Source organism: Sprattus sprattus (assembly GCF_963457725.1).
Source record: "Sprattus sprattus genome assembly, chromosome: 15".
NCBI lineage: Eukaryota > Metazoa > Chordata > Actinopteri > Clupeiformes > Clupeidae > Sprattus > Sprattus sprattus.
Window position 1 is genome coordinate 20,342,064 of NC_137913.1, and position 25,518 is coordinate 20,367,581.

A 25,518-nucleotide genomic window follows, 5' to 3' on the forward strand; every position below is an offset into this window, starting at 1 on the left:
GACGGATTGAGCGCTTCAGAGTTCAGAGTTTTGTATATTCAGACTTCGTTTTGTATATATATTCAGACTTCGTTTTGTATATATATTCAGACTTTTGTATATATATTCAGAGTTTTGTATATATATTCAGACTTTTGTATATATATATATTCAGAGTTTGTATATATATTAAGACTTTTGTATATATATTCAGACTTTCGTATATATATCCAGACTTTTGTATATATATTCAGAGTTTTGTCTATATTCAGACTTTTGTATATATATTCAGACTTTTGTATATATATATTCAAATGTTAATTTCCTGAACGGCATGCCATAATATATATATATATACATATATATATATAGAGAGAGAGAGAGAGAAAGAGAGAGAGAGAGAGTTGTCTGTAGTTTTTCATTAAATATATACTGTAAGTCTTCATGTCATTTTTAAGTGAATTTTATTAACTTGTCAGAAGGTACAAATATACAGGTTCAATTCATCTTTAAAAGTGCGTTGAAATGAATATTATAACACGGGTAGATGGAATTATAACACGGGTAGATGGAATCCACCATTCTGAGAGTGAGTTCCGGGGTGTGCTATATTCAACGATATAGTAACTGTACGACCTGTTTTCATCTACCTGAGCGTTCCATATCAGTGCGCACTCAAAAAAAAACCTGAACCAAGATGGCGACGTTGTGTGGGCAATGTAGTGGGGAATGTTTCATGTGAATTAAGCCATCTACACGACTTTTTATGTCTACATTGACTCGGTTAGTTGTTTCTGTGCTACACGAATGTTGCAGAGTATTGTAAGTCTTAACTGAAAGTCTCAAATATTATTTGTAGGTGACTGCTAACCCTAGACCAAAAACCCATTCAAACAGATAGTAGCTAGCTAGCTAGCCTCGCTGCTAATTAGTATAACGTAGCTCTCACATGCGAGTTAGTGGCGATATCCAAATCAATATAAACAAATATTAACAAAGTTGAAAGTGTCCCATTGTAGTTTTTGTTATTTTAATGGCAACTGTATAAAATGAGCAATGTGAATGAACAAAATGGTGCGAGATCAATGTCGACCTCCTAGCTAATCATGAACAAACTTTTAGGCTAACAGACGTGAAGTTTCCAATGCTATTTGTCTGTTGCATAGCAACAGCCACACAAAGGGGGACTATTTTCTCTTGGCTACTGAAATGCTATACACAATGTTTGGTGTCTAGAACTTTTTTTGTGCTGAAAGGCAGCTTACTGTTTATAATTTAATTTTACTTAATATTTATAAAGTCGCTGGCAACCGTGTTATAAAAGCAATTAGGTACTCGAGTCAGTACGGTATCGTCAATAATGTACTTGTTCGAGGGTTTGCCGGCCCTCCACTGCGCGTCGGGCCTAACAACACGCTCGAACAAGTACATTATTGACGATACCGTACTGCCTCTCGAACCTTATTGCTTAAGTATACCATTACAAGTTTTAAACTTTTTGTTTTCCTTTCCTTGCTACAGAAAAAAACGAAGGTGAGAAGAGAAAGAGGAATTCTTATTTAAAATGGAATTTGTCAAAATGCTCCCAGAGACAAACTTCACCACAACTTCAAACCTCACAACAACAATTCCTAATACTGGTGGTGGTGGCTGCCCACCAGTCGGTATTCAAACCCCCGTGATCCAGCCCACATTCTATACAATTGATGTCATACTGGGGCTTCTGGGAAACGTAGTCGCCCTGTGGATCTTCTGCTTTAAACTGAAGACATGGAACCCTAACCATCTGTTCCTCTTCAACCTGGTTATCGCAGACTTCATGCTTCTACTAAATCTGCCGCTGAGGATCGACTCCTTGCTCAGGGGCCATTGGGTGTTTGGAGATGGCCTGTGCCGGATCGGCCTCTTCCTGATATTTTCGAACCGCACGGCCAGCACTGCTCTCATGACCGTGGTGGCCATTTACCGCTACTTTAAGGTGAGGAAGAAAACAGACTGTATCAGGATTTTGTACAGGATACAGACAATATCAAACACACACTGCGGTTTCCTAGTAGTTTTGAGGCAATGATTCCCAACCAGGGGTAGATTGGCCACAGTTGCCAGAGGGGTACGTGGGGAGTAGTTAGGCTGATAACAAATCAGTGTGATCTTGTTGATATAATGACCAGTTATTATATAACTATTTGTAGAAAACATCTCTCACCTGGCTATAGTTAACAGGCAAGCAGAGAATTAAATACTTTGCTAAAAGTAACAGATAAATAGTTGAGATAAACTCCTCAAAAAAAGTTTGGAAACATTTCTTCAGTCGATTATCCCTCCCCTTTAATAATACCAATTGGTATTGTTTTGTATATCGTTAGAAAGCCTGATTAGTCACCTTTACAACGAGGTATAACTTGTAAGGATTGTGCATTCGTGGAATGAGCAACACAGCTAACCGTGTGGGTAGCGGCCCACATTTTTTTGCCAAAATCCTAAAAAAAAGTTTGGAAACGTTCCTTCAGTCGATTTTCCCTCCCCTTTAATAATACCAATTGATATTGTATTGTGTATCGTTGGAAAGCCTGATTAGTCACCTTTACAACGAGGTACAACTTGTAAGGCTCTTGCAATCGTGGAATGAGCAACACAGCTAACTGTGTGGGTAGTGGCCCAATTTTTTTTGCCAAAACCCCCTGCAATATTCTTCTGTTGGTATTCACTTTTGTTTTGAGTTGCTTGGTGGATTTGATGATTCTCCCACAGTATTAAGAAAAAAAAAACATATTGACCATTTTTACACTTTATTCATTTTATACTGTCAGGGACCTCAGTAGCATGTGGATCGTGCATTCGTGGAATGAGCAACACAGCTAACCGTGTGGGTAGCATCCCAAAAATGTTTGCCAAAATCCCCTGCAATATTCTTCTGTTGGAATTTAGTGAGATATCGGAATGAGATTCTGGAGCCAATGGCGACCCCATATCTCCAGAATCTGGGACCTAACTCCATCCTCCAGGATGACAACGCTCGCCCCCACAGAGGCAGGATCATCACAGAGTACCTCAAGAACTTGGGAGTGGAGAGGATGGAAAGGCCTGCCGTGAGTCCAGACCTAAACCAAATTGAATACTTGTGGGATCTGCTTGGGCGTGCAGTACGTGCCAGAGTGACCAACGCAACCATGTTGGCTGACTTGCTACAAATTCTGGTTCAGGAATGGGATGCCATCCCACAGGAGGTGCCAAGCTGTTGTGGCTGCGTATGGATCTTCCACATGCTACTCCCTGACAGTGTAAAATTAATAAAGTGTAAAAATGGTCAATATGTGTTGTTTTTTCCTTAATACTGTGGGAGAATCATCCAATCCACCAAACAACACAAAACAAGAGTGAATACCAACAGAAGAATATTGCAGGGGATTTTGGCAAAAAAATGTGGGCCTTTACCCACACAGTTAGCTGTGTTGCTCATTCCAGGAATGCACAATCCTTACAAGTTAACCTTACAAGTAAAGGTGACTAATCAGGCTTTCCAACGATATACAATACAATACCAGTTGGTATTATTAAAGGGGAGGGATAATCGACTGAAGAAAAGTTTCCGAACTTTTTTTGAGGAGTTTAGTTAGCTAAAAGTAAATGGATCAATATTGAAAAAGGTAGCTAACAGTAATGGATAAATGGTTCAAATAGTTTAAAGTAATGTATAAACAGTTGAAAAAGTAAACCCTGGTGAGGGCAGGTCTGTGACTGTAAAATCTAAATGTTGTATCATCTCTGCCCTCTTGTTCCAGGTGGTCCACCCTCACCACCGCTTCAACTACATGACCAAGCGGCAGGCTGCGTTCGTGTTGGTGTTAGTCTGGCTGTTGGTGATCAGTCCTCGGGTTCCCATGCTGGCTTTCAACCACATCAAGGGCAGCGGCAACAACACCCAGTGCTTCTTTTTCACTCCCCACAAAGAGACGGCCCGCGTTATTATCATCCTGGTGGCCATGCACCGCATGCTGACGGTGCTGGAGTTCATCTTCCCACTGGCCATACTGCTGTTCTGCTCCATCCGGATCTCCAGCTTCCTAAGGGCACGTCATATGAGGAAACCTGACAAGGTGCGCAAGGCAATGCGAGTGTGTGCCGCCATCGTTGCAGTGTTTACGGTGTGCTTCCTTCCCAGTACAGTGACGACCATCGGGGTGTGGGTCATCCGCACATACCGCCCGTTGGACTGTGCCGCCTTCTACACCATCGTGAAGCTCAGCCATGTGTCTTATGGGCTTAATTTCCTGAACTCAGCACTGGACCCCTTTGTCTACGTCTTCTCCAGCTCTATGTTCAGGAAGGCCCTGTTGGGTGCGTTGCCCTGTGCCATGCGCTGCGGACAGAACGCAGGCGAGAACACGTCTCCGTCAACCACCCAGGAGGAGCTGAATTCCATGAGGGCCAATGGCGACTCCATCACCGTAGCTTAAGTTAATAAAGTGGTGTTTGCAGATCTTGACAGTAATGTTATGAGGATGTGAACGTGAACTTATCTGACGTAACTTAGACACAGGCGACCAGAATTTACATAGGAGATGTATCAGCTTTTTCTGTTTTACTGTTCCTTTTACACTGTGTAGATCTGAATTCATCACACAAGCATCATTGTGATAAAAAAATGCGCACAAAGATACAGAAAACAAATAAATGATTACATTTATGAAGTGCAATAAATAAGCATTACCTATCCTTGACCATGCGTAACATTCAGAACCAGCTGTACAGCAAAACCCCAGTAACATAATGGGCCTCGTTTCCCGAACGCGCACTTAGCCTAAAAAGGACTTGAAATCGTTCATAAGAGGAATCCTACGTTGCAGACCGGTTTCCCGACGCGGCACTTAGCTTAAGTTTGTCTTTCGTTGAGAAGAATTCTACGTGTGGTCAGGACCAGTAGTAACTTCACACTTAGCGATGCAATCCAGTAGTAACTTCACACTTAGCGATGCAATCCACCAGGGGCGTCGTTCGGCCTATTATAGAAGAAATCCAAACGATGTTTCTGTGTATAGCACATCATGAGAATGTCATTGTTTCACCTGCCTATTCCCATCAAAATAGAAATAAAGAATATTGAGTATTTGAAAATAAAGATTAGGCTATACAAAACTAGTGCAGTGCCCGTAGGAATTATGCATTCTGTAGTGTTAGCAGACGTAGAGCTGTTGGGTAGTGTAATGGCAAGACATATTTGCACTCCACATAGGTACAGGTTACACTGAAGTATTATTGTGATGCATGTTTCCTTTTCATTAAGAAATGTGTTAATGGTAGCCTTTTTGGAGAGTTACCAACAAATAAAGTTTTAGAATATGTAGGGGATGCAGTTGAATATAGATGTCAACGTTGCTGTCTAAACTATAAACTAAATGTCATAAAGAAAGAAATTATTTAAAATGAAGTTATGGTTGAAATAGGATCACTTCTTTATTGTAAGGGTAAGTGTAGGGTAAGAATGGTCATGCAGTTGGACTCAAATGTAGGTTAATTTTATTGAATGTATGTAGCCTACTGTACTGTATGACTTCGATGATGCTAGCTTTGACAGCCCACTCTCAGACAGATCGTAATAAATGTCCTTACAATGGGAACACAGTTTAAATACTCTGCTGGAGATAGCGTTACTATCCCCGCCCCGAATTAATTGCACAGTGCACGTTCGATGCAGGCATAGGCTAGCTTATTTCACAGCAATTAACGTAAACAGGTTAACGTGACGTAAACAGCTCCTAAGAGATACTTAAGAACTCGTGCACGTTGCGCTCGTGCACCTGACTTTAAGATGATGTTCGGGAAACGCTCGTAAGTAGAAAGTGTTATTGAGTCTACGATGTCGCCAAAATCCACGTAGGCCGTTAAGATACGTCGTTATCGGGAAACGAGGCCCTGAAACTTTGAAACAGTCAGCAGGTTCGTATAACACTATTCACTATTTACAGCATATTTGACAATCATTTTGGGAGGTTCTTTCATGTATAAAATGATGACATAATAACAACAACTTATGTACAGAGCTAAGGATAGAGAAGCAAATTACAGACAGAGATCAGGAAAACAGAAACAGCTGAGTAATTACAAGTGATTTGGGTAAACTGAGTCACTAAACAAGAAAGGCTATGGTCAGAGAGGTGACAAATAAACCAGTCTCTTTAACAGAGCTTCAGAAGTCCTCTGCAGAGATGGAAGAACCCACCGGAAGGAAGACCATCTCAAGTACCTTGTATACTATACACTACTGTCAAGACTTTGTTTTCCTTTTCTTTGCTGCAGAAAGGTATTAAGACACCCTGGCATCATTAGGCCTGATGATGTCCAGTTAGCAGCTGATTGTGGGAAATGCCTCAAAGACTACACTGATGGAGTGAAGGTATAGGACATCAATACCGAATAAAATCTAGCATACACAAAGGCTCTAATTCACAATAAAACATATCATACAAAATAATTTAACATGCCATAAGAAACCAGAACAAGCACTTAAAAAAAACAATGACTGACACTATAATGGTTTTTCATTTAGGGCACCTCAAGGTTTCTCCAGTTGGCAGCAAATTCCATTCCAATGCCATGTCCATCATTTGTAAGAATGACTAGAAAAAGGGCCACTGCAGGGAATTCGTTGTATCAAGAGGGAAGATGTAACGAAAAATCATATAGAGAGCCAAAGAATAATGTCCAGGTGCTGAGGTCACCTTTGACCCAATGAATAACCCAACCACATGCCAACCCTTTGTGTCAGCTCTAATTGCATTAAATGAGGGGGTGGACTGACAAATCACTGCATTTCTACAGCCCAGACCCCTAAATCAATGTAAACAAACAAAGAAGACATTTGCTTCATTCCTTAGAGTTCTGAATAATGACTATGGTATGCCTCTCTGGTGGTTCTCGAAGCTAAGATGAAGCTTGTGAAAACACCAAGTTTGTATTTGAGCCTAGTTCTGACCAGAAGAGAAAAACAAGCTCCCCAGGTAACGTAAATCAGCGGATGCGAAGGTAAAATATATGAACATATTTGACCATCTCAGCATTCCAAACTCTCTTTCTTCCTGACTTACAAGGAGCTCTGAATGTATGCCAGGAAGTGCACTACATGCATACCGAAAAAAATAATCCTTTAATATTTAAGAAAGATGATTCTCAGGAGACTGAAAACAGGGAAAGTCAGGGGAATATGATTTATTTTGGTAATCCATTACCACTACTGGGACACCCATCTCACCCATGTTTAATTGTCTGTGCAATTTAATGCATATTTGCAAGATATGGAATGATATCAGAAATCTAAGAAAACTGTTGAAACATCCACGAGACCAGCTTGCAAGCGGACGATGTGGGGTGTGAAGTCAGTGTTAACACAAACAGATACTATGTCAAATGTTATTCAGTAGAGATATAGAGAGACACCACCTCTGAAGCCTTTCAAGGTTAGTATGTGGATGGTCAGTAAGAACTTAAGGGATGTTATAGGACCTGGACTCATTTCATTGTGATGAGTGTTTTGTGGTTGGGTGAACTCTCAACTCAGGATGTAGAAACAGACCCAGGAAATGAGATGTACTAGTAATGATACATCATCATGTATGTGGATACTGCACGCACACACACACACACACACACACACACACACACACACACACACACACACACACACACACACACACACACACACACACAGAGATAGACTATGCACAATGCTGATGGGTATACTTTACTCAACAGCTATCAACATCTGTACTTGGTAGAAGTGACTCATCAGTGGCACACACAGACACACACACACACACACACACACACACACACACACACACACACACACACACACACACACACGTACATGTATGTATATTTGAGGGTATAAAGGTCATTGTCATGATATCAAGTATGATGATATTAATTATGCACATAATGTTATGTGAATAATGTTGAATCAGTATTTGAAATGTAGCTATACACAGACATATTGAATGACAATATTTGTGGCGGTACTTGTAAAGGATATATGCATGTGGTAAGAGGTGATATGGTTGTTTTCAGTGCACAAGTTCAGAGTGCATGGCTGAAAGACAAGTTCAGCATTTTGATAGCAGGAAAATGCAATGGCAAGCTCTTTGAAAAACCTTACACAGCTGTGATCAATTCAAAAGGACCAAAATTATGTTTATGGGGAGAAACTTATCAGCGAAATTGGTTCCTCACGAGAACAAAGTCTACATTAAAACATCGCATCCACCTCGTCCTCGTAGGATAGGCTCTGACAAGCATCTCTGGACATGGCAACTGAACTCCTCCCGTGCTTTTTTAGAAAGAGGTCTGTTGCCCCAAAACCAGTTCCCATGAAATTGCCCATGTTGATTCCATCAGGGTCTCCGTGGGCCAACTCCACTGTAAATGAGTTCTCTGTGGCTGCCAGGAAAACAGGGACTGCTCGCAGACCCACTACTCCACAATAGGTGATTGACAACTCAATGGTTTGTCAATGGGTGTCTCCAATTCCTTCTCAGCTGTGAATCCCCGTATTGTTCCTTTTTAATATCCCCTAAATCAGAAACATGTCCACGTTTTAATCAGTTTTGAAAAGCCTATGTTTAATAATCCAACACGGCAATAGTTCTCATAAACTAGAGTTTATTTATTAGACCGCGCCTTCTCTGGTTTCGCCTGGTTTATCCTTATTTTTATTTTGTCAATTTATTCATATACTGAACCAAATGGATAACTGTAGAAAACACCATACAATCGAGTGAGGTGTTCTGTGTGAGTTTTCCTATAAGCGCCAGATGGATTTGCGTAACTGCGACTTTTTCCCTTGACGGGAGGTGGGGCTTTTGGCGAAAGATTACATTTCCAAAGTTTTCCCGTCTCACCGTTAAATTCTGGTGCAGAAGAAAACGCTATGTGGTGCCTGCCAACCAGAACGAGAGCCGTCCCTAGCAGTAACTAAGTGTACTCAGTTTGCAAACCATAGCTATTATTTTTGGGATATTTCGGATTTAGGTTTGCCTCTTGACTTGAAACATCTGAGGTAGCCTGGCATTGTTAAGGGAGGATTTGATCACAATGAAAGGAGTAAACTTGGATACCTACAATCTCTCCTTGCTGACTGCAAAGGAGGACATTCTGAATCCCCGAGCCTCTACCAACTGGTAAAGTATTTAAAGACTGAAAACACGACACGTTGTGAATTCTAATACAGCAGAACTCACGATGTAAAATGAAAATAAGTAAAGGCAGTGTAAGGTTGAGGACGCATTTAACAAAGCGTTCATTACTGTTCGTTGCTGTCTTATAAACATTGATTTAAACATGACTGGCATAATTCCGTTGATTTACGTAAATAGTTGGCCGTCTTGCAAAAAACACAGGGGGTAAAGAAATCCTTACTACATTCTGTACTAGGGAGACAGGAGAATAGTGCCTAACGTTACATTAGTTAATGCATTCATGAATAGCCTAGAACTGTTTCAGGTACCTGCCATATAAGGTATTCCTACATTTCACTCACTAGCTTTAAATTGTCTATTCCATGACATAATTATTTTAAATTTTAAGGTGAGCCATAGTCATTTTTACAGTCAAATGCCACTTATGCATCGATGCCCAAACTGTCTATGGTTTCTTAAACACGGTTCTATGACTGCTTCTCAGCATTACTTCTCATGCACTCCAAGCTTCAGTGTCAGTTGTCCTTAATGCTCTGCTCATGAAAAATGGCCTGTAGGTTTCTGAGTTGTGTTGATATATGAGGAGTCTTGCCGACTGAATGAACATGATAGATTGAAGTATCTCATCCTCATGAATGGCTAATGCTCAGTCCACTTCTAGCATTACTGGGTGTGGTGTGAAAGTCAGGTTTCCAACTAAATGACTTCTCAGTGCAAACTGCACATGGGGCAAGCCATCACATCAGAGCCTTCTTAGCTGGCGTTGTCTGTTTTACACACAACTCACCCTAGCTCTCTTGGCCATTGCTACTCTGAACCTCAAAGGGAAACAATGTGCATTGTCCTCTGTGTGTGTGTGTGTGTGTGTTGGGGCCTGGCTTCTCAGTAGCCATGGTGACATCGCACTCCCCTGCAGATCACTTCTCCCTCTGCTGCATCTCAAGAGGCAGTTTCCCTAATGGCCGAAGACAGGCAGAGAATCCATTGCCATCCACTTCCATGGCGCTCCACACAGCAGCTCTGAGGCTGTGCTCTGTTTCGTGTTGCACATAAACACCATGGAAACACTTTTACAAATGCCATTCAAGCAACATGAGTACGGTGAAGGAACAAGTCATCCTGAAGTTTGAGAGGCAAAGTTGAGCGTATGGCAACAGAGGATGTCAATGTGATGTAGGTACCTAAACTTTATAAATGTGTTTAGTGTGATGATGGTTCCCTCAAAGATTTTAAAGCCTCTGAGGAGGTTTGTTGCCACAGTACCAAGTTGAGAAGTCACAATGACATCATAACGTTTTCCAGACAGCCCCACCAACACAACGTGTGTGTGTGTGTGTTTGTGTGTGTGTGTGTGTGTGTGTGTGTGTGTGTGTGTGTGTGTTTGCGCATGCGTGTGTGTAAGTGGGAGAGAGAGACTGTTTGTGTGTGTGTGTGTGTGTGTGTGTGTGAGACCCCACTGGCCTTGAGGCCCCCATGTCTATTATCTAAGGACCTTGCAGCAAGGGTGGGCAACTCAATGGGAAATGGCCCTCATGTTGACAGACTACTGAGACCAGACTATTTCACCTCTCTCGCTCCCTCTCTCTCTCTCTCTCTCTCTCTCTCTCCCCATCTCAGAGACCTGACACACTCACTCTTACATACAGTCTTTCTCTGTTCAGACACTACTTTTCCTCTTGTAAAATTTGACCATGGCTAAATGTAGCATCTTGAGAACGCACATTAGACTCTGTCCTTTGACTAGAGTTAGTCAATAAAATCAATCCGGATACTTTGAGTTAGCCACACTTTTATTGCAGTATTTCAGAAAGTATGGATTCTGTGTAACATAGATCTTTTTTTTCTTGCTTGCTGTGCTCTACAGCACTTGGATCTGAGAGGCTTGTTCAAGCAGTGGAAACTGCAAACACACCCGATTTCTCCAGAGATACATAAGCAATTCTCTTAGTCGCTGTCATTGGGTGTGGAACTGACATTATGTTGGGTCTGACTCAACTGGCAGCCCACAAAAGCCAACTGGAACAGATGATTGTGTTTTCTGACAAACCTAGGGCTGTGCGAGACACAGAGGAACTGTCGACACTTGCCCCAAAAACGAGATGGCACGTAGGTGGTTTGTGCTGGTTTGCATCTAGTTGGTTGGATCAGGCTTTTTGAAAAAAAAAAAATTGCCAGCAATTCCCACAACTGCGTTCCATGTTGGAAGCACTCAAGGGGCAACTCCCCATGACCTGACAGCAAAGGAATTTACTGAGAGATTTTCCCCCTTATCTTAGTGTTGGGCTCACGTAATAGATGTGATGGTGTTTAGGGCCAAAGAAATGTGTTTACAAAAGCACACAGCGAATGGAAAAGTGGAGGCTTGTGCAGTTGTGTGGAGGTTTTGAGGCCAATCTTGGCTGAAGCTGCATCTCTTAAATGTATTTTTATATACACAATGACTTTTAATTCATGGGTTTTCATTGCCCATCAATGAAATCCAGGCTTTAATCAAAACTGAATTCCTGATGAAGGAATCGGCAGCTGAAAGTCTTTCCACTCTCTGTTCTGCTAGAGGAATAGCGTATGGCACTGTCCTAGTTTTAAAAAGAAGATGATTGCATTCCCCTTTACACAATGTGTTTTCACATACCACCCTCAGTTTGCATGGCCTGTGTCCATCCTTTGTGTATGCCATTGGGAACGGGGCAAATGGTTGACAGGTGTTACCAATCATGAGCAAATTAGCTTGGAATGGCATTTTGTAGATGCTGTTATTTCCAGTTGTTTATATTGGAGAGATTAACATTCTTACCTATAGTTTAGAGAAGAGTTTGCTTTTATTATGGGTCTGGTGCTCATACACTGACAATTGGATGAAATGGCTCTCAGGTGGCAAAAATGAATGCAGGTTTGAAGGGGCAATGTGGCCACAAAGCGAAGCTTAAAATATAGTGTAATGGTTGCATTGGTTGGCACTAAACTAATCTAATGGTACTAAACTTAAGTCACAGTACGAAAAGATATTCCAGACATATGGAACATGTCGCTATTCTCTTTACTTCCGTCGGTCCACTAATTTATAACTCTGTCACAACACGCCAGTTCATTTAAACTTCACAACTTGGCGAATTGACATGCAGTTGCAATAGGATCAGAAAACTGGAAATACGTCATAGGTGTGAAAAAAAATCTAAATTTAATTGACGTTCTACAGAATGTGTCACAATAGGAAATTCAACCAAGGCGTATGATAATGGAACCACAATATTCAGTGATTCAAAGTATCATGGGCCTTTATGGTTTTCTCATGCAGACCTCAAGTCATAGATGAGAGATCATAAAAGTGACACTTAGAATTCCTTTTACTGAAATGTTTTCACCAGAACAGGGATAATTCTGTGATAGATACCAAGTTAACAACATCATTGCACCTGCATGCCAAAAGTTCCTGTGCAACCATTTATTTCATTAAGCGGCTTTTTGCTGTGGGCACACAGGATTGGCTTTTATTCTAATGGCTTTGTTTTGAATATAGATCCTCTTAAAGTGAGTCATTGTGGTGAATGATTTAAAGTACTGTAGGTGCTGAATTATCTCATTATCTTAATTGAAATGCATTGGGAGTTCCTCATGCTCTGAAGAATGTTCAACAAAAAAGATTCTCAGTCATAGAGCTTCAGACCAGAAATGCGGGAAAAAAACCTAATCCTTTCAAGTCACTGAATGATATGAAGTCAAAAGATAATACCTATGATCTCTTAGGAACGTCGCATTTTTTGCTTAGATGCCGCACATTAAAGGCCGCTCTGACCACGGATCAAGCGAGAAGCCAATGCTTTAAGTGGAGTTGTCTTAAGTGTCACGGGAGGCGTCCCACCTGCGTCCCCGGCACCAAACGGCTTGGGTTTCAGCAGAGGGCCAGGTGTTTGGTGTGCTGACTTTACAGAGAGCCCCTTGCTTGCTCACTCACGCATGGCTAAGGTAAGGCAGGAGAGGCTCTGCTTTCTCCAATTACCCCGACAGAGGCTCCCTATCTCAGGGAACGGCTGTGATGAGTTCTGCACTAGTAGAATGCACTGCTACCCGCCCCAGATAGTCAGGTGGCGTAATGCAAAATTTAGGCTTTATCGCAGCGTTAAGCCAACCCGCCCCATATGGTGTGTGTGTGTGCTACCTTATTCGAGATGTGATTCACTCGCAAAATAAGCTTATTCGCTATTCCTTTCCGGCTTGGAGAGACCCTACCTCTGCTGATGAAGTGTTCTACCAGCATGTGAGGCTGCTGATTGGGCCTTGGGTGTGATGTCGCTGGAAAGGCATCATCTATTTAACTTCTAGGTCTGTTTGAAAGACATGAGATGTTCTACAGGCCTAGTGTGATTTTGAGGAGCTCAGTTGAGCTCTCCATGAGACAGAATGGCAAAATGTTGTTACCGCTGTTTCTACCCATGCAGTTTGGGTGGCACGGGGTGTGTGGGCGTTGGAGAGCGTTATGCCCAATAATTACACCTTTTGTAAACATTTCAAAGGTCCTGATCTCGTAACAAGCACCCTCAGCCACCATAAATGATGTTTACAGTGTGAACAGTGTTTTAGAGGAGATTATATGTAGTTTAAGGCCTTCACTCTGATATCTTAATTATGTGTGAGAATTGGCGTGCGAGTGAGAGAGAAGGGGAGTATTGTTTACCCATACATCTTGTTTGGTGCCTCGCACACAAACCCCATTTAGTGTGTGTTTTCTCTAAGTCCATGTCAACAGACAGACTGACATGTTTATCCAGACTCCTTGGTCTGATGCAGCAGATTGTCTCCACACTGACTCAGCCTTGTAGCCTGCAAGAGGATGGTGAACATACATTGGCTCTCTGTAGTTTTTTGTCTGTCCCCCTCTCTATCTTAGACTGACTCTGTCTCCCTCTCTCTTTCTCTCTTTCTTTCTCTCCGCTCCAAAACACACCTCAAAGTTTGGCAAGCCCAAACTGTCATCAACCCTCCCCCATCACACACACACACACACGTGCAGTGAAGCTTTACAACCTCTGGATGAAATTTCTTTCAAGAGCAAAGGCCATGGGGAGACTTCAACACAACAAACGTTCTGTATTTCTGATGTTGAGTGATTCACTCTGCGTAGATGGAAGCTTAACATATGCTTGACGGAAACCAAAAATATTTATGCAGTTTGAGTGGGCTGTGCTGGACAGGGGCTGAGGGAGAAAACAACGCGGCGTGCTGTTTAAGGGGCCACAGCCTCTGTTTTCAAACAAACAACCAGTGTCCTTGCAAGTCAAAGGCCAGTGGAAACTATGCTTTCTTAAACAGGCTCAAGTCTCGGGGAAGATAACCAGGGGATTAGTCGGCCGTAAACAGAGATAATGTTCCATGTGCAGTTTTTTTACACAAAGCTTAATCATGGCCTGTTCTGCCAGTCAAGGCTGGAGGACTGTAGTGCACGGCTACTGATATAGCATAAGGCTAAAATAGCTTATCTTACCTGTGTGTTTCGTTCTCTTGAATGGGCACATTGTTAGTTTGCTGTCTGGCTTTTTGTATTAATTAAATGACTGAATGAACTGATTGACTTGCATGGCGTAGGAGCCAAGGTGGAAATTACCAGCGGGTAATTGCTTTGATCAAGTCGATACCTGAGATTCTAAATTTTGTGATGCCAACAAATCAACTTGTCCCTGCAAGTTAAATAGATGTGGGTGTTTGAATTGATCCTCAATGACATAAACAGACAAATAAACACACACACACACACACACACACACACACACACACACTCACACTCACACACACACACACACACACACACACACACACACACACACACACACACACACACACACACACACACACACACACACACACACACACACACACTCACAAAACAGACACATTCAGGTGTCTTAAGTAAAGACCAAGTGAAAGGAGTTAACACCAGATTTGTCTTAACAACAGAGCATCCTCCTCTGTGTGTGTGTGTGTGTGTGTGTGAGAGAGAGTGTTTATGTGCACATTCCTCCGGAAACTGGTAGCCCTTCCCAATGCGTTTGAACTCTGGCTTTACAATGCTGCCAGACGGTGTCCATCGGCTGCCCCATTGTGAGGCTGAATGGTCGTTTCCTCTGCCGGAAAGGGTCTGATCAGAACGCCTGACATTTCAATGGGAATATAAAGGGAATATATTTAAATAGACAGAATAATAAAATGAAGATACGTAGTTGACCTTGAGTTGAGTTGAGCTTTGCCTAAAATGGACAAAGTGTTTCGCTGTACCACTACTTGATATGCATCACACCAGGGGAGACAAGAAGCCAAACTTCTTTCCAAAATTGTGTGTTGCCGTTTGGCTTCTTCAGCTGCATCTGCTCGACGCTTCAATGCTTGACATCCATCAGCCTCTCTTGAATGATGCACCGTGACATCAAAGAATGCCTGCTGGAAGGCCGTCTGTATGTCGTCATACACACAGCACATAGCCAAGGGAACTACGGCAGTTATTGAAGAGACATGACTCTCTCTCTCTCTCTCTCTCTCTCTCTCTCCCTATGTGTGCTAGGTTGGTGCTCTGTTTGTCTCCTTGTAAGAATTGCATTGCCATTAAAAGCAACAGCTGAAGACTGAATGCTCTTGCCCACCCCCCGCCCAAGCAAGTCTGTTACATGTCTCTGCAAGTTAGGGAAAATTGAAAGATGTGGGAAAGATGTTAAAAGGTTGGCATGAACAAACGTTTTAGTTAACAGCTTTGTAAATGTTTTCAAATTACCATCGTTATGAGGTTGACAGTACGTGGTTGTTATCCAAAAACAGAAGGAATGTGTCAAGATAATGAAAAATTAGTTTGTAGTGCTACACATGTTGAAGTTGTTAATGATCTGAGGTTATGGATTTATGTTATTTGTAGATGTGTACAGCTTTCTTCTATGCCAGCAAACAGCCATGCCAGGGATTGGGGTTGGGATGCTGGTAGTTACGTCAGTTCACAATGCAATGTTCTGACTGTGTTTGGAGGACATTAACCTTTTCCCCATGAGTCAGGTCTCCCTGAGAAAGAGGAATCCATTCGATATGCTTTTATGACTTCCTGTGAATTTTATGTGGTTGTGTGATATTAATGGAGAGGCTGCCAATTTGTATTAGAAGGCATTGTCTTACAACGGAGTCACCTACTCAGGTCGATGCCAATTGTTTCTGTTGGTAAATGATTACCTGCTGTTCATAGATTGGGACTGTCTCAGGTTGTCAGTGAACTTTCAGTGAGCTACTTATTGCTCTCAGCACGTACACATCTCAATCTCAATCTGAGTCCTCGGTTCTGCTCTGAACCCTCCTGCTGCACTTCTGTGCTAGCTTATGTAGCCAAACTTACTGTTCAGAAACCAGTATCCATTGGAATCTGACAGTGGATTAGCTTGACTGGACTCTAATGTTGTTTTTTGTGATAATCCCCATCTGGACCGTGGTAAATCAGCATTTCCGGGAAATGGCTGTGAATTTCACAGACTATAAGACTGCACACCAGTCCAACAGTTCTCGACCAAACATTGTTAAGCGGGTCAAAAGATACCGTTAAAGCTCTTTCACTTTTCTCTTCTCTTGCCTACGCACCAGCTCTGCTACTCTGGGTCGCTGTGCAAAGGAAGTGATCTCATCTTTGGAGAATGCCTCATTTGAGGTATTCCCTATGCATCCATATCCATCCCCTCCTCTCTCCTCTCTTCTCCTCTCCTCTCCTCTCCTCTCCTCTCTTCTGCTTGTCAACTGCTCCTGTTGTTTTCCCTCCGTCCTCTGGTCTGGATCTGGTTAAAGAGTTCTGCCCCTCTCCCTATTTGGCAGAGATATTTCTTTCTTTCTGTATTTGTTTTACTCAGGGAGTTTTGCCTAGAGCGCTTAGTTCCATTGCTCCCTTCCATGGTCCATCCTCCTCTTCTCCTCCCTCTACCCTCCTCTGTTTGCAACATCCTGTCAGCTTTTAATGTCCGATTCATGTTCTTTTAAATGACAGTGGTCATCCTTTAGTATTTTCATTACTTTCTTTCTTCCTTTCTTGTAGCTCCCAATCTTACTGATGCGTCCCTCCTCTTCCTGTAGTTCTCATTGTTTTTCTCTCTCCACCTCAGTCGGCACCACAATGCTTTTTTTCTCTTTTTAAAAATATTCCCATTCTCACCAATTCCTGTCTTTCTCTACTCTCCTCTCTTTGGTACACAGTCTGAACTAATTCCTTCCTCTTTCTCTCCAGAAATAGCTGCCATTTGTCCATAATAGCTACCCAGGGGACTACTGACATCAGCCCCCAACCCCCCCCCCCCATACACACACGTTTTCAAACCACGCTATCTCACATCAAATGTCCTGCAACCAAAGGCCACTAATTACTCCAAATGAACACACACACTACAAACCCAACCGGGGCGCCAAGTGGAAAAGATAATTGTGTGCGACCCGTTGCAGAATGACGTGCTCTGTAAAGTTGCGGTGAGCAGGAGCTTTGAGTTGGTGCCGGTGAGGTGGCACCACCAGAGCGTCGTGCTAAGAATCTCCCAATCCGAGGTCTGGGGTCTGGTGCTTTATGAGTCTGGGCTGTGGAGACGGGCCGCTGGGGCCCAGTTCTGTGACTCAGAGCCCCTGTTGCTGCGGGTCTGCCAGCGCTGTTTACGCACAGATGAATCAGACTTGGCGCGTGGCTGCAGTCAGTGGGACGCAGAGTCCGTGCCAGATGGCAATGAGCTTACGATCTCTTACGGGCCCTCTCTCTCTCTCTGCTGAGGTAGCTGGAGTGGAAACGCATGTGTCCCTCCGAGCCGAGTCAAACACACAGTTACTCTCAGGAGGACAGCAGGGTGTGTGTGTGTGTGTGTGTGTGTGTGTGTGTGTGTGTGTGTGTGAGGGGGGGGGTGCTAAGGAAGATGTGGAGGCCAGGCTTCCTTGGTGTAGAGGCTTTGCAAACACACAACCAGGTGACTTACTTTATATGGCGAATGAAGCCCTTACACAAAACAAGTCGAAACATTGAGGAGGTTTCAATGAAGTGTTGATGATGTACAGCCATTGTGGAGATGGAGCAGATGTGTCTGACATTGATCTGTCATGCTGGCTTTGGAATGGCCTCCTCCATGTCAGGGTCACAGGGGGAGCTTCAAATGTGTGCGTTGCCGTCCAATTTTCACATTAACAGCATAAATAGACTTGTGCTATTGAAATTGAATTCAGGTCCTACACTGGTCTGTCACTCAAGAATTTCAGGCTGTAAGGCTGCAACACTGGCAGCCCTCGGTTTGTCCATGTTTGGATCTTAGGAGAGGGATTTGAGGGGGAAGTGAGTGGTAGGATGTTTACCCCCCCCCCCCCCCCCCTCTGATTTCCTCCCTCCTTCTTTCTCCATCTCCCTTCCATCCTCCTTCTCTCCCTCCACCGCTCCCTCCCCTGCTTCGACCCAGGCCTATAAATAGCCACTGGGGCCCCTGGTCAGGACGGGGCCGGCGGACACTAATTTACAGCTGCGCATAGACGGGGTCCCAGGGAACACAAGAGGGGGAGAGTTAGAGGCACACGCTGAGCATTCTTACATCCTTCTTTCCTATCTCTTTTTCTCTGCCTCACTCTTTAGCGGACACTCACTCAAATTCAAAGTTGCTTCATTGACATGACCATTCGAGTACTAGTGTTGCCAAAGCAAAGTGTTACATTGAAACACCACAAATGATTTTTAAAAGGAAAACAAACAAACAAAACTAAAAATTATTAAATGGAAATATTAACTGCTATCAGTCAATCACTCTGAGAGGACACACTCTGGGGAGCCTACATCCTTATATTTCCTGTTTTTGACTCTGTCTTCCTCTCTGAAGAGTACGAGGCTTGAGAAAATGCCATATACTGCAAAGGTTTAGAGCATGGGTATGCAGAGAGAGAGAGAGAGAGAGAGAGAGAGAGAGAGAGAGAGAGAGAGAGAGAGAGAGAGAGAAGAGAGAGGATCCGAGGTAGTTTCTCCTGATTTGGTCTGGCAAGCTTTTTACATAGAGTTTTACGACCCCGTTAAAGGCTTTTGCTCACATCTGGAATGAAGAATGTTGTGTTCCGTCACCCAGGGTGTTCTATCTAGTCATGAAATACTGCATCACGCAAACATTTCAATCATTTACTGCCCCCCAAAAATGCATACCAGCAAACACATCTGTTTCCAAGAGAAGCTGGACTCAAGACCTTAGACAGGGAAGACAAGAAGATTAACACAGCAAACTAAATACACTCCACAGATTAGTCTATTGATACAGGCCTCTGTCAGATCTCAAGAAGGTAGAAGCCAAATTGGAAAGGTTAATTGTTTAATCAGTAGAAAAAAGAATGCCATCCACTGTTTACAAGTTGTCCCCTCAGCTGCAGCCCCCTAGCCCCATCCCCCAGTCACTGGGGCTGTTATATGTTGCACTGCATGCGTCAGTGTGAGTTATGGTGCTTGTGATTGCATGTATGTCTTGGAATGTAGATCTAACACTAATAGTTCATTGTAGACTAGAAAAGGGCTGCTCCGTGGTTGGCAGGGTTCTACAACTTTCTGTTCCTCTCTCTGTGTTTTTAGTGATTCTGGTCGTCCTTGTTTTATTCCCTCTGTTCGCTTTTTGTTCTCTCTGTTCACTCACAATCTGTGTCCCAGCCACTCGCTTACCCTCCTACTCCATTTCTCTCCTTTTTTCCTACTTTCCACATTCCCCTCTTTTTTTTCTCCCTCTCCCTCTGGCTTTCTCAGTCTATCCCTCTCTCTCTCTTCTTCTGTGAGCTCACAGACGGCCTACAGACCTACTTGTGTTTCTCTCATCAGCCTTCCCACCCTGAAAGGACCAGGCAGAAGGAGAACCAGGAGGGCCTGGGAGAGAGTGTATGTGTGTGTGTGTGTGTGTGTGTGTGTGTGTGTGTGTGTGTGTGTGTGTGTGTGTGTGTGTGTGTGTGTGTGTGTGTGTGTGTGTGTGTGTGTGTGTGTGTGTGTGTGTGTGTGTGTGTGTGTGTGTGTGTGTGTGTGTGTGCGCGCGCGCGTGTGTGTGTGTGTGTGTTGGGGGCTGGTGGGTCTGGCCTTTAAGCAGGGAGCACAGGGCATCCAGAGGGCCAGGGACATAACTCAGTGTTCATGGCACATAATCTACCATGTAAACACAAACACATGTTCATTGCAGAAAGAGCTGGCTCTGTCTCACACTTGGTATGCCTGTCCTGTCAGGGTTTCTGCCATGACACTCCAGCTCTGGAGAACAAGTACTATCCTTAGTAGGGTGATCCACAGTGGCCTAGAAGTACACGTTTGGGTTGCATCATCTTTAAAAGATTATTAGAAGAAGAAGAAGATCATTAGAAGAAGTGCACGTGATTATTCAATGTGCAAAGAGCTGATCGGTATAGAAAAGTAGATGAAAAGAGAAACAGCTGCCTAACGTGTTGTGTCTTTTAAAGCAAGCTATCAGCCTGGGCCTCAGATCAGTTTTCTCAATGAGCGGTTTGCGCCCCTAGCCAAAAGGGGGACCCTCTTTATTAAACTGCAGTGAAATCCAATCTCCTTGCATTCCTGTTGGTAGTGCACACCGAGTGCGAGTGCGAGTGTGAGTCCCAGCACAAAAAAGAACAATCCTCACCCCACAGACCTGCCACCCCCCGGACCACCATCTCCACTGCAAGACTCCATCCATCTACTCTAGACTAGTTCGAGTTCATCTAGGCGTAGCGCTTTTTTGTTCTGCGGAGTAAAGAGAAGTTCATCGTGTTATTTCTCCTTTAAGTTTAAGCTTTTAAATATTCTTCATGTACGGTTAAGCTCCTCGCTTGACAGGGGTACAATGTTCTTAGCCCTGCTAGAACAGAGATGTTAGAAGACAGTTGCTACTGAGCCTGAAGGCATTCTGTTTCCTTGACAAGGGGGGTTAAGCTCTCATATTACTCAATTTGTTACTTCTAGGTCTTTTCACGCTTGGTAGACGAATGCCATGAAGTGTGTCTGTTTCTACGTGGGGGAGAGTAACTCCTGGAAACAACCCGACACACACACACACACACAAAGAGTGTTATACCCATTCTACTCACTGAGGCTTTTAGAGACATCATATCACCATGGAGACCTAAAGCTGGAGAGAAAGAGGAGTGTGATGTTTGTCGAAGTTTATTGCATCGCTAAGCGCCTCTGTCTGTGTGGTCTTGCAGATGTCTTTATTGTGGAGTGCATTGTCTTCAATGCAGCTCTTCTCTATCACAGGCAGTGTCCATGGATCTCCCCCAACTATGCATGATCTACTGCCATGATTTATTCCGGTGCAGTGATCTTTTGACACCTCTCGGTTGTAACTGACGTTATTCATGTAAACAATAGCTATAGTCCAAAAGAGGCCAACTGGCTACACTGAAGCTGAGTGCTTATACGGAGTGTAGTGTATTGATGTTACTTTTACCTCCATTGCCTTGAGGCGGTTCAGTCCTAACCTTGAGTTACTGTTATTGTACTTGTAAGGTCTACTTACTCTGCATATTACTGTAACTGCATAATATATGAATGGGTGTTTTCTTCTGTCTATCTGATTGTCTCAAGAATACTAACAACCTTTGTCATTTATTTCTAACAAATTGACATGTAGAGTTTCTACTATGAGAGCAGGAGTTAGTGATCCCCACAGCATACTGGCAAATGACACAAGAATAGTTACAACTTAGGGCTCATGCAGTGATTCAAAAGCATGGAGTCGCTGTGAAGTGGTTGAGGTATGCGGGAACAACATCCTCATCTTCCACTGGAATCCTAGATGGAGGTTATGGTCATTGTTCTCTGATCGTGCCCACTGCATGAACCTTGACCTTTCCAGCAAGGCCCAAATAGAGTTTTTTGTCAAAGCTCTCAAATCGCAGAAATGGCATACCGACAGAAGTGTCTCTATTACGTGCACTTACAAATGGAAACATACCGCTGTGCTGGGGATAGCGGTGGTAAGAGCAGTTGCTTTCCATCATGTCTCAAGACTGAGTTCAGTGTCTGGGAGAGGGCTTGAGTGCTGTAATCCTTTGGACCTTAGGTCACCGTGACCCCGTGAGATTAGGCAAAAAGACATATTTAACATGCCAGTGAAAATGTTTACCCCCAGAGCCTAACGTCTGAGGCATGTAGTGGTGTTACAAACTGATGAATGCATGTTGTACACTGCACCAACATCTCAGTCCACTCAGAGAGAAAAAAATGTGTGTGTGCGTCAGTGCTTAAATACTGAGACTTAAATTCTTCAAGCTTACACAACATGGGGATCAGTGTAATGGAAGCAGTACCTCGGTGTGCTAAAATACAGTAGTGGCTTTTACCAGCACACGCAGTTAAGATCTTTGAAAAAGTATAAAACCTGTGTTTCTCTCAGACATTCTTGCTCTCTCTCTCTCTCTCCCTCTTCCTCTCTACCCCCCTCCTCTCTCAGACATAACTGTTGCGTACCTCTGCAGGCGGTATTCCCCAAGCCTGTCCTCATAACCCTTTATCTACCCTTCTTAGAAAAATGCGCTCTAAACCACTGCCTTCATATCAAGATAAGATGACTTGGCTGCCGTTCAGGGCAGAGTTATTGACATGGCCAAGACCAGCGGGAAGACTGGTAATAATAGCTGATTTGAGTTGTAGGGATCAAGTGGTCTCTGAGCCTCCGGCTGTATAGCTGCTGGAACTGAAGCCTGTGCACTGGGGGAGGAGACTTAGTAGACTTAGGTAATTCCTTATGGGACTGGTTCGTAATTTGAAAGATGGGCAGTTTGCTTTGTGGCAAGTTGCGCTTACAAGAATATTGCAAGATTTAAGTGAAACAGGGTCCTGGGTTTGGCAATTGGGGCGTACCCCATTTCAATCTTTGTGTATTCTATTCTGCTCTTTGTTTTCAAACTCAATCATGCATAGAAAAGGAATGTTTTAAACTCCCTCGTGGTGAAAGAATTGCAGTGCGTGTGTCAGTGTTTGGTCTCGCCTTTTTGTGTGCGAAACATGACCCTTTACTTCAGTGACCTTTAACCTCTGAACCCTAATGACAGAGTGTGGCAGGTAACAGGTAACATCTGCGTGGTCTGCTCCGGAGCTCGAGCCTGGCCTTGAGGTTCATTAGCGTTGCAGGGAACCTGACCTAGAAATGTCAAAGCCTTCGCTGTTAGACAAGTTTCAACAATGCAAAGTGATCAGTCATTGTTGCTTGCCATAGCCTCTTCAAGGGAGAGGAAGGTCTGTGAAGCGTTGGCTACATGAGCAGTTGAAATGTGGCTTTTATCTGTCTCGTGAGGTGCTTTTCTCAACTGATCCAACCTTTTCCAGGAATCTGTTACGAAACAGACTGTAAGAGGATCATTTTTGAATGATGTAGAGGGAGTTAGAGGGAAAGACCAAAAGCTGGTTCAGGCGGATTAATCTCTTGTATTTGGTTTATGTGGAAGTGAGGGACATACTGACAACAGAGTGATTAGGCCGCCGATCTACACACACACACACTACACTGTGGCAGAGTATGCTGATCTACACACAAACACTACACTCTGGCAGAGTATGCTGATCTACACACACACACACATTACACTGTGGCAGAGTATGCTGATCTACACACACACACTAAACTCTGGCAGAGTACACGGTGTGACATTTATGAGGAATACATTTGCAAGCGGTCTAGTTTATTACCAACCATTTGAATTTGAATTTGAATGTTTAAGTTTGTTTCATATTGGCTCATTTAAATGGCAAGTTGATGGGCGACATATCAGACTGTTTTTTGAGAAACAAAACAGCTTAACAAAAATAAAATGTCACGTGCGAGACATGAATCTCCTAAAAATATGGAGAGTCCAGTGTATAGACATATACTGTATTTAACTTTCTTTGCTTTCCATCATGTCTAATTGGTCGTCCTTTTATCTCCTCAGGGCACTGTTCACATACGATGGCGTCACCAACAACCTCAAACTCGCTGACTCTGGAGGTATGTACTGTCAAGTCTCCAGTCAACTATCAAAATCCAGTTAGGTAACTCAGAAAAGGCTGTGTATGTACTGTATGAGTCAGATTCACATGGTAATGACAGCCAGCACTGGACTAGCCTGCTCCTCCACCAGAAGTGTCAGGTTTGACTCTATGTGAAAATGTGTGCTTTATACGAAGACCATCCTGTCACTCAAGCAACTATATTACAATGTGTTCTCTCTCTCTCTATCTCTTTTCCTCTGTCTCTCTTTCCCCACCCTCTCTTCTCAGCTGGTGGTGTGGTGGAGTTGGCCGGGAAGTTCCACGCGAACAGGCCGATGTACGGGCTGTGCCGGGTGGGATCCACAGAGACGGGTCAACCCCGCGTGGTCATGATCTGCTGGGTAAGGACAGAACCACAGCAGGGAGAGCACCGTGATGGTGATGGTGTCTTCTCCCGTAAGGAGCCCATAGACCCATTCTGTTCCAGTGCTCCACGCAAATCAAACCCACTAGGGGATCTCCAGCCATAGAACCGTGAAAATGCCCTTTTTGAAAAGAATGTCTGACAGAAATCTTCAGGGAAACACCCAAAAAAACATTACTGAGATGAAATATCGGAGAAATCAGATAATTGTTTATCACATTTTGTTTTTGAGGAAGTGGCAATGTTTTAGTTACATCCTGTTGCAGCTTACTTTACTTGTATCTTAGTGAAGGATCAGTTAGGCATGGCAGCTACTGGGCCTGCTTGTTCTGCCCAGAAATACACCACTCACACACACACACACACACACACACACACACACACACACACACACACACAGACACACACACACACACACACACACACACACACGCACATACACACACACACACACACACACACAACCACTCACACGTACAAACACACACTCATACACACACTACAACAACTACAGCATTAACTAATTATTGTGATACTGTGCTTACATGCTTTTAAATGGAAATAGAGCTTCAACACGATAACAACTTAAAATCACGTGCTACAACTACCTCTCCCTCTCCCTCTCCCTCTCCCTCTCTCTCCCTCCGTCTCTCTGTCTCTTTTTTTTTCCCCTCTCTGTCTGTTACAGGTTGGTCAGAATGTAGATGAATACCGCCGAACGGAATGTGCCAGCCATATTCCAGCAATCAAGAACTTTTTCAAGGTAAGACCTTGCATTCTCCCCCTGCTGCACCAGCCTTATAGATAGTTTGTAAATAAGGATGACCATGTAACATAAACCTTTGAGACAATCAATCAGTCCATTAGTCAGTCTCTGTTTACTTAGTTTACATAATAGATAAGATGAAGCAACAACATCACGTTACCATTCAGGTTGGGTCTGTCATGAGACATTTGCACTTACACTGTCTCTACCTGGG

The 25,518-nt window shown here is 43.3% G+C and overlaps 2 protein-coding genes across 2 annotated transcripts in view; both read left to right on the forward strand.

The window, feature by feature from the left end:
* Window positions 1-1,558: 1,558 nt before the first annotated feature.
* LOC308376332 (hydroxycarboxylic acid receptor 2-like) lies at window positions 1,559-4,436 on the forward strand (the record flags this gene model as incomplete). Its single annotated transcript, XM_080852628.1, has 2 exons — window positions 1,559-1,957; window positions 3,762-4,436. The coding sequence occupies 2 exons, from the start codon at window positions 1,559-1,561 to the stop codon at window positions 4,434-4,436; spliced, it is 1,074 nt and encodes a 357-aa protein (XP_080708754.1).
* A 4,485-nt stretch (window positions 4,437-8,921) lies between these two features.
* LOC308375962 (uncharacterized protein) overlaps window positions 8,922-25,518 on the forward strand; it is a gene marked incomplete at its 3' end in the record, with an annotated part of 29,654 nt that continues 13,057 nt past the window's right edge. Inside the window, exons 1-4 of the mRNA XM_080852188.1 lie at window positions 8,922-9,152; window positions 24,075-24,130; window positions 24,403-24,515; window positions 25,227-25,301. Of these exons, the coding sequence (XP_080708314.1) occupies window positions 9,067-9,152; window positions 24,075-24,130; window positions 24,403-24,515; window positions 25,227-25,301 (330 nt within the window). The 5' untranslated portion in view covers window positions 8,922-9,066. The remainder of the gene's footprint in view (window positions 9,153-24,074; window positions 24,131-24,402; window positions 24,516-25,226; window positions 25,302-25,518) is intronic.